Source organism: Lissotriton vulgaris, chromosome 6 (assembly GCF_964263255.1).
Source record: "Lissotriton vulgaris chromosome 6, aLisVul1.2, whole genome shotgun sequence".
Taxonomy (NCBI): domain Eukaryota; kingdom Metazoa; phylum Chordata; class Amphibia; order Caudata; family Salamandridae; genus Lissotriton; species Lissotriton vulgaris.
In genome coordinates, this window is record NC_141694.1 from 1,114,890,270 (window position 1) to 1,114,902,326 (window position 12,057).

Below are 12,057 nucleotides of genomic sequence, written 5' to 3' on the forward strand. Positions count from 1 at the left end.
GGGATCCAGAAAGGGGGATGGAAAAGTTCTATATATATATCTCAGGACAAACGGAGATGGGTGGTTAGCCCATGGCAGGTTACCACTCCAAGAAGAGGCTGTATCCCTCCTGTGCTATTGGTTCCTGTCATGTCAATATCGTATATAAGGAGCCATTTCCAAGTGCTGGATGTTTCGTAGCGCATGCATCCCCTGCTTCAAGCTTTTTGATTAATTCTTTGCCTAGTTTTTTTTGTTTGCGTGGCTCTCTTCCCCCTCCTGATATCAAACGGGGTTTGGTGCCTTAATGTCAGAGCCACTGGAATTATGCAACTCTGTGGCAGCAGTTATTTTCACGTAATTATGGATTTTCTGAATTTACCACATGATGCATAATCTGCAAATGTTAGCAAAAAAATGTGTTTTTAGGTCAAACGGATCAAAAGTTACAAATAATATGACGACTCGGATTCCTGATCCCTGGAAGGCTTTTCGCAAAGTTTGACTGGTCCTCCTTCTGTTATTTACTGCTGTATTTGGGTGTTAAATTGATACTAATTAAGGTGAAAAATTTTCTCAGATACTGTTACAAGGTGAGAACATGACAAAATAATGAAGTGTCACTATCACAAAATGTGCCGCATTCTGCTGCATAATTTGCCTTTTCTTGCCACATAATTTAGTAAACAGTCCTGCATAAACTGGTCCTCTTGTGACACATAATTCTAGTGGCTCTACTTACTGCCACTCTTTAATCTAATGTTCTTATTCAATCAAGCGCTATATAATTGACAAGGGGCGTTTTTTTCCTTTGGTGGGGTTTTCTTACAATGTCTCTTAGGAGATACTTGCCACTGTTCATTTACACTATTCTGTCTTGACAGGCTGAATGGAGAAGGGGAATTTTTGGTGCCAGACTAGCAAATAAAATAATGCCACGTTTACATTTTCGGTTCCATGTTTGTCACTTATCAGGAAGTGCAAGCTTCCTCGAGACTGGCCAGTTTTGGTATAATTGCTGCTAGGAGAAATTAGTGCAGCCTTTAGTTTAGCCAAAATACAATATGATGTAAGTTTTTGCTGCCACTTATTATTTTGCTGTCACATAAAGGCCACTGCACACAGAGATCTCGCCATTCAGACCCTAAGGGATCACAGATGGAATACAAACTGAGTTAGCAATTATTTTCATCAGTGCTTAATTTGTAAAAAAAAAATAAGTGCCAGGGCCATAGGAGACCACTGCAGTGTGCACCATACATTGGCACTGTACTTACACAACTACTAACCATCACACTGCCTCAAGTGTGACATTCAGACTGTTCGAGGCCGCTTAAAGCTTTAAGAATGGCTTAGGTGGCAGGTATTAGTTGTTTTTAATGTATATTGAATTAAAAAACAACAGTTTTTCTGCTCATCTTTAAATTACACAAACAGCGCCACCATGTGCAAGTTTCAGCAATTAAGTGTAAGTACCAAGCACTGGAAACCAATAGCTCAAATTAAGCACTGGTTTTCATAGCTGACAATGGCACTTCTGTGAAAGAAGTTGTACGCTAAAATGCTTTTGGGTGTAGTGGAGGTGCCGCAGTGGCAGGTGTTTTAGTACAGGACATAGTAAGTTAATAGCTAGCAGGTTTAAGGTCCAAAGAAGTGACCCCCCCCTTTTCAATGAATCTGAGCACTTGAGAGAAATCTTTTAAGACTCCTCCACTAAAATGGATCAACAATTTTTGCATTGTAAGAGTCTGGCGGGTGAGATTCTCCATCAAAATGTGACAGATCCCCATCTGCTGTCTTGCAAGTGCCATATGGCGGAAGCGCCATGTGGAGAATCTTGCCTGCCAAACTCTAAGGCCCTACGACCCTCATTCTGACAGTCATGGACTTAGCTTGCATAAGAACCGCTCTGGGTTAATCTGTTGCCGCACCTTGTGGTATTACCTTTGGTCGCATTTATTAGAAAGCTTTCAATGTTTACATGTCAGAGAGGGAACTTGCTTTAATCTGGCATGCCCCTTTGGTGCAGAGAATACAGGCACCCTGCATAGGGGCGTCTGGATGGGAAAGGCACGGTGCACTGTCACTCATATCTTTCCTGTAGGCGGTAATGCTATGTCCAGCTGCTTTCAAACCCCAAACATAATTATTGTATGCTATAGACCTGCTGCACATCAGGCTGGACATTCTGCGCCACCTGGTATGTATACAGCCAAAAGACAGAGGGAATAAAAAAATTACAACCATTTCAAAAATGAAAAGGAGGTCACAAAGGTTTGCCATGGAGCAGAAGACTGAGGAAGCTTTAGGAAGACTGAAATAGGTGGTGGGCAGAGAGCAGGCACACCACAACCGTCTGTGCATGGGTGCCTCTCGTGTCTGCTGAGGCTTGAGGCAACTGGAACAAGACTGTAGGGAGGAGTAAGCAAAGAGGATGGCTTAAAGTGGTCACAATGAGTGGGCGTAGGCGTCTCCTTAGTCTGCAAGAATTGAGTAAGCTGCTCAGTGATGATGAAATACAGCATCATAGGGATCTCTCACAGTAGTTCAGAGACCTTGGAACATAGTGGATTGAGAACCTACAGATTGAGAGCAGATGAGGATAGGGGTCTCAAGTTCTTTCATAGAATGGTTTGCTTTTCCAAATGTTCGCATTCCGAATGTGTTTTTTTAATTATTATTTCGCAGAAAACTGACATTCATCCATCTTGGACAACTAGTTCACGTAAAAATCTGGGGAAAGTAGAACTTGATAAAACATGATTCAGAGCTTATCATTCTGAAACCATGTGAGTATTCTGATTAATAGAAGGTGCGGACATTACAAGGAGTGGGACTTCTATTATGGTGTCAAGAAATGTCAATATTATTATCAAGTTGGAAAAGTAAAAAACTATTGCCCTAATTTAGAGATAGATTGGTGGATGAACACACAAATGATGGGTGTGTCCTGTCCGTCGTAGTACAAAGCGCGTTATAGCCTACGTCACTTCTAATACGGTGGATGGGATATCTGCCAAGTCTTGTCAGAGGATCATGTCAAGCCATGAGCTCTTTGCACTGTTGGTTGTTGTGTACTATACAATCTCCTTTAAAAAAACGGTTTTTCTATTTAGGCATACCACTCACACTCTCAGATGCCAAATTGCAAGATGTTCTTAAAATATTACTTAATGCATTATAAAGACAAGACCATCTACTGGTGCACAAGTGCTGTGGGTGCAGTTGAATGGACACTGGGAGTTCACTAACCCTAAACAAACCATGCTGCTACCGCCAAAGGAATAAGGTTCGCCGGCACATCCAGGCTGTCAGTCCCTGGGGATGTTGGGAGGTGGGATCTTCTCTGCAGAAGGCTCCACTCCCCAGATTTCTCTTGCATACTCCGAGATTGTCCTATCGCTGGAAAACTTGCCGGAGGCAGCAATGTTCTTGATGACTTTCTTTGTCCACTCTTTGGAATTCTGAAAGCAAAGAAAAAAATACTGTTGAGGGGGGCATGTGTGAAGAAACATCGAAATTCGGTGTAATAAATACTCCGTTTTACTGGAAGGAGTGAAGCAGGTGGACTCATTTCCATACAAACAACAGCACTGAAGAAAGGGGCTACAATAGTGATGACATAAATTAGACCTGTAGCAGTCCCATCTTCAAATAATCTCTTTATAAACTATCCCGATTGCTCATAAAAATGTCACCTTTTGTCAGTCAGTTAGGCTTTATTTCGATATGATACATATCTTAAAAAGCAATACATATACATAAAAACAATAAAAAAAGCCAATGCATAGATAGAAAACATACAGTTCATATTTCAAATGGCGCAAATAATTTACATAAAAACAGTCTAAAATACATATTAAACAAGATACAAAAGCCTAGTAGATCTAGGTTTCCCACAACAAATATGTAGCAGACACAGCGACTGGCCAAGGGCAACAGGAAGGGAAAAGTGCCTGTAGATTGTGGTTTAGGTGGCATGTGGAAAATTAGACCTCTAGCTGAATTTCTGATTTTTCTCTTAGTTGCAGATTGACAAGGCGACAGCCATTTAGATGGCCATGAGTGTCCTCCACAGAAACTGAGGGTGCGCCACTTTGACTCTTCATTACTCTGTGCTGCTGTCTTTTACAGGAAAAATACAGGAGTTGGATACATGTAATGTCCAGGAGCTTAAACACTAGAGGCCTCATTTACAAAGCCATTGCGCCGCTGGTGTGTCACTTTTTTTTGATGCACCTGTAGTCCAGTGTGCCTGCCCATATCTACAAGGCCACATAACGTCACCCTGCGTGACCTTTCATGGCCTTGTAAAAATGGGCCCCTTTTCACACATTATTCTGCGTGAAAGGGGCAAAACGTGGGTGTTCACAAGCAACCTCCATGGAACTGACAACGTTTTGTAAAGCTGGGAGTGCATCAGAATCCTATGCTCCCTGCACAAAAATGAATGAATGAATGAATCAATCAATCAATCATATTATTTGTAAAGCGCACTACTCACCCGTGAGGGTCTCAAGGCGCAGGGGTGGGGAATGCTGCTACTGCTCGAAAAGCCAGGTCTTGAGGAGTTTTCTGAAGGTCAGCAGGTCTTCGGTCTGCTGTAGGTGGATGGGGAGGGTGTTCCAGGTCTTTGCGGCAAGGTGGGAGAACGATCTGCCACCTGAGGTCGCTCTTCGGAAACAGGGGACTGTAGCGACGGCGAGGTCGGCCGAGCGGAGCTGGCAGGTTGGGGTGTAGAAGCCGAGTCGTCTGTTGAGGTACATTGGTCTGGTGTTGTGGAGTGCCTTGTGTGCGTGGGTGAGGAGCTTGAAGGTTATCCTCTTGTTGACAGGGAGCCAGTGCAGGTCTCTCAGGTGGGATGTGATGTGGCTGCGGCGAGGGATGTTGAGGATCAGGCGTGCAGAGGCGTTCTGGATGCGTTGGAGCCGTCTCATGAGTTTGGCCGAGGCTCCCGTGTAGAGGGCGTTTCCATAGTCCAACCTACTGCTGACAAGGGCCTGGGTGACTGTTCTTCTCGTTTCAGTGGGGATCCTACGGAGCATGCGGAAGGTGTTGAAGCAGGAGGAGGAGACGGCTTTGACCTGTTTAGTCATGGAGAGGGTGGAGTCGAGAATGACCCCTGGGTTGCGTGCGTGGTCTGTGGGTGTTGGAGCGGTTCCCAGTGCGGTCGGCCACCAGGAGTCATCCCAGGCCGAAGGGTTGGATCCGAGGATGAGGACCTCTGTCTTGTCCGAGTTCAGCTTCAGTCGGCTGTCCCTCATCCATTCAGCAACCGCCTTCATTCCTTCATGAAGGTTGGTTTTGGCGGTGTGGGGGTCCTTGGTGAGGGAGAGTATCAGCTGGGTGTCACCAGCATAGGAGAGGATGTTGAGGTTGTGCCGATGGGCGACGTGGGCGAGCGGTGCCATGTAGATGTTAAAAAGAGTTGGGCTGAGGGATGAGCCCTGGGGTACGCCGCAGATGATCTCGGTGGCTTTGGAGCAGAAGGGGGAAGGCGGACGCTCTGTGTTCTGCTGGAGAGGAAGGAGGTGGTCCAGTCCAGGGCCTTCTCTTGGATCCCAGTGTTGTGGAGGCGTGTTCGTAGTGTGTGGTGACAGACCGTGTCGAAGGCGGCTGATAGGTCCAGGAGGATGAGGGCCGCCATTTCTCCGTTGTCCAGCAGGGACTTGATGTCATCGGTGGCGGCGATGAGGGAAGTCTCGGTACTGTGGTTGCTGCGGAACCCGGACTGGGAAGGGTCCAGGATGTTGTTCTCCTCAAAGTAGTGGGTCAGTTGTTCGTTGACCATCTTCTCGATGACCTTTGCCGGGAATGGGAGCAGGGAGATGGGCCGGAAGTTCTTGAGGTCCTTGGGGTCCACTTTGGGTTTCTTGAGTAAGGCATTGATCTCGGCGTGCTTCCAGCTCTCCGGGAAGGTTGCTGTCTTGAAGGAGGTGTTGATGACTTTCCGGAGATGGGGTGTGATGGATGTGCTGGCTTTGTTGAAAATGTGGTGTGGGCATGGATCTGACGGAGATCCGGAGTGGATGGTGTTCATGATTTTGATGTCATCGTTGTTTATGTTGGTCAAGTAGAGCAGGCGGTTGGTGCGGATGGTGGTCGTGGGGGCGGAGTTCTCCGTGGTTGTTGGGGCGGTCGTAGCGTTGAAACTGTCGTGGATGTCTGTGATCTTGAGGTGGAATAAGGTGGCCAGCGAGTCGCACAGGTCTTGCGAGGGTGGGAGGTCGTTGGTGCAGGAGTTGGGGTTGGAGAGTTCCTTCACGATGTTGAAGAGCTCTTTGCTGTTTTGCGCGTTGTTGTCTAGGCGGTCTTTGAAGGAGGCCCTTTTGGCGGATCAGATGAGGTGATGGTGTCTGCAGGTGGCATTTTTGTGGGCGGCGTGGCTGTCCGGTGTTAGTTCACGGAGCCAGATCTTCTCCAGCTTTCGGCATGTTTGCTTGGAGGCCAGGAGGTCTTCAGTGAACCAGCTGGCTTTCTTGTTGGTATGATTGTTGGAGGGTTTCTTGATCGGGCGAGGGAGTTGGCAAAGTCGTTGATCCACTGTCTGAGGTTGCGGGCGGTGGTGTCGGGGTCGGTATGGTCGGCGGGTGGGCACTGGGCGAAGGTGGTTGTTAGCTGGTCTTCGGTGACTTTGCTCCAGCAGCGGTGAGGCATCTGTTGGGTGCGGTGGTGTGTGGTGGGTTTCTTGAAGGTGAAGTGGATGCAGCGGTGGTCGGTCCAGTGGAGTTCAGTGGTATGGTTGAAGGAGACGTGGGGGCTTGCGGAGAAGATGGGGTCAAGCGTGTGACCGGCGGAGTGGGTGGGTGTTGTGACGAGTTGTCTGAGTCCGAGGTTGGCTAGGTTGTCGATCAGGGTGGTGGAGTAGGTGTCGTCATTGTTCTCGATGTGGAAGTTCAGGTCCCCGAGGAGGATGTAGTCCGTGGAGGCGAGGGCGTGTGTGCTGACGAAGTCGGCGATGGGGTCGCTGAACTGTGGTCGGGGTCCAGGCGGTCTGTAGATGAGGGTTCCTCTGAGGGTGGTGTTGGGGTCGGTGTGGATCTGGAAGTGCAGGTGTTCGGCGGTGCTGAGGGTGTCGTCGGTGTTGGTCGAGACTCTGAGAGTGTACCTGTGGACGATGGCGATTCCTCCTCCCGCTCTGTTGGTGCGGTCCTTGCGGGTGATCTTGTAGCCTTCCGGGACGGCTATGGCTATGTCGGGTGCCGAGGCGGGGTTCAGCCAGGTCTCTGTCAAGAAGGCGACGTCTGGGGAGGTTGAGTTGAATAGGTCCCAGAGTTCAACAGCATGTTTTCGGGCGGAGCGGGTGTTGAGAAGGATGCATCTGAGGTGGTTGGGTTCTTTCCTGGTCGGCAGCATGGCTGGGCGGATGCTTGTGAAGCTGCAGTTCCGGCAGGTGAAAGGTCTGTGATTGCGCTTCGGGGCGGCCAGGAAGCAGGTGTGTGATCGTCCGGTGTTGAGTGCGTGGAGGGTTCTGGAATCGTAGCCGTGTCTGGTGTTGTGGTGTTCGTGGTGTCCAGGGGTCCTGGCGCTAGGCGCGGTCCAGGCACGGACGGGCACAGACGGGCTTGCCTTAGGTGCACCAGCGGTGCGCCAGCGGCGCAGCCGCGTAGCGACTTCCATATGAGGGGATGTGGGAGGGAGGAGCAGCTGGGAGGCGGGAGCGGGGCGGCGAATGCGATTGCAGGTGGGCGGGGCCACAGGGGCGGGAAAATGGGGCGGGCCGCGGGAGAACTGGGCCCAGGAAGGAAAAACAAGTTTAGGCAAGAAAAGAAGTACAGGCACAGATGAATATAAACAAGTCTGGGCAAGAAAGCATGTTTGGCACAGGGGAATAAAAACAAGTCTTGTGAAGTGGTGTGGCTCACTGGTTAGAGGCGGCAGACCCGGAAGCAGAGGACGGCCCGGGACCAGGGTTCAATTCCCGACGCGGCAGGGTCGTGAACCAGGGTCAGCGGACTCGATAATTCTCGCCTCGGTGCCTACTCAACCAGGGATCACACTCGGCAACTCTGGGCATAAGCTTGCCTCATCTCTACAACGGCCCCCCACATACGCCGGGGATGCCTGGTTTCACCCTGGAGATACCCAGTAGGGTCAATCTCACAGGGAAAGCCAGGACGGGTTCCCCGGCGGTCTACAGCGCGGAGATACTCCATGTGGGGTGATTCATGTGCTTTACAAGACATCATTACATTACAAGCCTGGGCAAGAAAGCAAGTACAGGCACAGGGGGATAAAAACAAGTCTGGGCAAGAAAGCAAGTACAGTCACAGGGGAATAAAAACAAGTCTGGGCAAGAAAGCAAGTTAGGCACAGGGGAAAAATACAAAATTAGGCAAAAACAATGCAGGCAGAGCCGTGCAGCAGCGTGGGGAGTGACCTGCCTGCAAGCAGGATCATAGGTCAATCATCCCCGCAATACAGGCACCATTGCAACATGACGCAAGGGTGCCCGTGCTTGTGCATGGCAGCCAATTGTGCGCCAATGCACGGGAAAGCACACAGATGCCTTGTATTGTTGATAATGTGATGCATCGCTGTGCTTTTAAAATGACGCAGCTCAGTGCAGCAAAATGGCTTGCGACGCTGCATCCTTTATTTGTAAACAAGGCTCTAACATTCCAAATAAAAGCCCTTGATCCTAAGTCACTGGACCTCTTATGCTCCTAAAGCCCCTGCAGTTAGGGACTCAAGGTCACTTTCAGAGATTCTGCAAAGGGAACCAAGTTTCAGAGGATGTACCGGCACCAGAGGCAGTGTTTTTGTATTATTATTTCAGCAGATTCACAGCACAAAAAGATGCAGACAGTATTGCAGTAGAAGAGGAAGAGCATGGTCACTGAAGTACAAATGGAGAGAATGGACTGGGGAAGGTGGGTCACAGTAGGTATTGAGAACAAGCACCAGATAAAGTCAACACTTTTGCAGGCAATGGAACAAGGTTGGTTCAGTCAAGTCTCTTGACATAGGTATAGAAGGGGGGCCCTGTCAGATGGATAGAGCTTTGGTATCCTATGCATCACCCTTAACAATAGCCAACAGTTCTCCATTGCATGAATATTCCATATTATGGAACACCACACCTGCAAATATAAGAGATTCATTGGCCTTTCAGCCCTGCAATCACTTACCTGCCAAAAGGAGGAGTGATAAGTCTAGTGGTTGTAGAATTCAGCATGTAAGCATTTTGATAATCAACATACCCTAACAATATAACAGGGCCAAGTGATAGGAGAATTGTAGTGATATTCTTTATGGGGCTGACATTTTCTTTCCAAAAGGAAGTAACGCCAAAATATTGTCCATCATATATGTGTCACAGTTTCCTCTGGTGAGAATACCATACCACGGGTGATCCGGTACATATGAAAATGAGTCTTCCCAGAGTCACATACTATTGAAAGCATACTTTCTATGCGATCCTCTTAAGTTGAAAGCTGATCCAGGAAATGGAGGCCTCTGCCTATATATTGACCCATGATATGTCAGCGATTTCCCTGGTTGTTCAGTACCAAGTTCCTCATGCATGTTTTGTATTGAGGATTATGCTATTCCCAGAACTTTTTACAGGGTGGTTGTGACACTTGCAACATCTGGTTATGTAAAATATAACCAGAACGGGTGAGGTTTGTCATGTTCTTTAATTTAGCTCTATCCTGGAGTAGCCAATATCCCTGCTTGGTGTACTACACTCAGTCTCTTTGAGAAAAGCTGCACGCTTCCTCATAGATAACAAAGTATCTTGGGACCCTCTCAACATTTAAGAGGCGAACAATAAAGTGCTGTATGTCTTCTCTTTATAGGAAAGATGTTAGTGCCCCATACAGGAGTAACATTAAAATGCTCTAAAATGGGGGTGGGCAGGGAGGCAAATATGTTTAATGAATAATTCCAACCAAGGATTACTCACCTTTAGAATATCCCCTAGGTGCCAGACTAGAAATGGAAACTTTCTCAACTGTGTTCCCAGGCACTACTAGATGGCGCCAGGGAGCTCCACTTTGGCTTTGTTCCACCCCAGAAGTGATGGAGCAAAGTACGATCCTAGTTCACAGACGTTTCTGCTTTTCTCTTTGTGCCTTTTAATGCGGATCTGGAGGTCCACTTCTTCTTTCGTCGATTTTTGATGAGTTTTCAGATTTATATTCAGTGTGCAAGGGAGTGATTTTGCCACCTAAGAATATAGGGCCATATTATCAAGCCCCAGCGATAATTATCGCTAAGCTCACTTAGCGCTAGGATAATTATCGCCAGGTAGCGTGGATTTTCATCACTGAGATAGCGTGCCATTAGCAACGCTTATCTCAGAAGTGATAAAAATCCTCACGCTAACTGCCAAATGAGAGATTATGGCTGGAAAACCAACGATAATCTCTCGAAGTTTTGCGTTAGCTTGATGATAGGGGCTCACAAACTTAGCCATGATATCCACCTTCCACAGGATATCATGGCTAAGTCAGGAAAATACCAGGTGTAAAAAAAGCAGCAGTAACCGCGGTTAGCGCTGCTTTTTTATCACTAACAGGGTTAGCGATATCCTTGATAATAGGAGAAATGCCGCTTAACAACATTTCTCCTATTATTTTTCTCTGGAATGCCCCCTTTGCATCTCATTAGAGATGCAAGGGGAAGCATAGGAAAAAGGTTTGCTAACATGCAAATTTGCGTGTTAGCACCCTGTTGCTGATAGGGAGATAATTTTATCTCCGCTTTCTTGGCTTTTAAAGCCAAAAAAGCAGAGATAAATCCCTTGATAATATGCCCCATAGGGTTCAAACCAGGCTGTGACTGACGGAAACAGATGTTGGTAACTGACTCGCACGAGGTGTGCCTTTTGTGTTTAGGCTCGAGGCATGGCTTCAAGTTTTATGATGAGTGCATTCTCATGTACCCGAAGGTGATCTGGCACAATGAAGCAAAGATGTACATTGCAGAACATAGAAAAAAGTCACAGGCCTCTAGTAAGTGCTTCACCAAGTCGAGGGGCTTATTCTGAGTCCGATAATCTGTGTACTTGAAGTCATCCGGTAAGTCGAAGACCGTATCTAAGAGGAAACATAAGAAGGCAAAAAAGGACTCCACTCCTTACTGTTACTCCCTATCTAAAGAGAAGTCTTGAAAGCGTCAAGGTTCCAATCAATCTCGTTCCCAATGCCTGACTGAGGAGTCGATTCTGCAGACAATTCCTATGTGCCCTGAGTTGCCTAACCATCAGTGGCACCGCAGCAGGTCGAGCCCTTTATGGAGGTCATGCTGCTTGCTTTTTTGGCACTCCTACGGTTTTCTGCAGCGCACCTTTGGGCCGCACAGCTTTGCTGGGGCCTCTATTTGGGTTACCCTTGGTGGATCCGGCCTCAGCACTGTCCAAGCCCCCAGAACCCATATCTGGTTCAGCACAAACTCTGTTGCCAACTTCCATTCTGATTGCAAGGCTTGCGCCAATTCCTCTTTCATCGACAGCGACAGCAGTCCGGACATCACCAAAGAGGAATCTGGTGCTAAATCCATTGTCTGACCCTGAGCCAATTCGGTTTTAAACCTGACCGAGGTCATGCTCTGAATCCAGTCCAGAGGACCTGGTTCCCATACAGCCTGATTTAGACACTATACATCTAGTGCTGAGGAGCCGTCCTCAGAGGCTCCATCATCTTTTTGGTTCCTATTCTGACCAGAGTTTACCACCAAACGGGGAGGCCAATGGTGATAAAGGGGATTAGTAACCCCTACACTATGATGATAACAGTTTATACATGGATTTACAGAAGGCCAGTGGGCTTGATCCTTCCCCTGATACAGGGTTGATTTTCCCCCTTGGCCGGGTAATTGGACATGTTGCTGAAGTCCTGGATCTTCAACTGCCTACTGCTGAAGTTAAAACAAATGTCCTTACAGAAGGTCTGCAGCTTGGGCCTACTTCCTCTCACGCTTACTCCCAACAAAACCCTAATTAATGCTCTGATTGGCCTTTGGTTTAAGTCTTGCTCTTACCCATTGTTATACAGGCAGGTGGCCAGACTTCACAGACTGGCCCGGTGAGCCTGATTTTCTTATGCAACACCCTACCCCTGAGAGTTTTGT

The 12,057-nt window shown here is 47.8% G+C and overlaps 1 protein-coding gene across 1 annotated transcript in view; it reads right to left on the bottom strand.

Moving 5' to 3' along the window:
• Window positions 1–238: 238 nt before the first annotated feature.
• The window catches only part of PYGB (glycogen phosphorylase B), a 684,627-nt gene continuing 672,808 nt past the window's right edge, over window positions 239–12,057 (bottom strand). Inside the window, exon 20 of the mRNA XM_086927201.1 lies at window positions 239–3,443. Coding sequence (XP_086783327.1) covers window positions 3,291–3,443 — 153 coding nt within the window. The 3' untranslated portion in view covers window positions 239–3,290. The remainder of the gene's footprint in view (window positions 3,444–12,057) is intronic.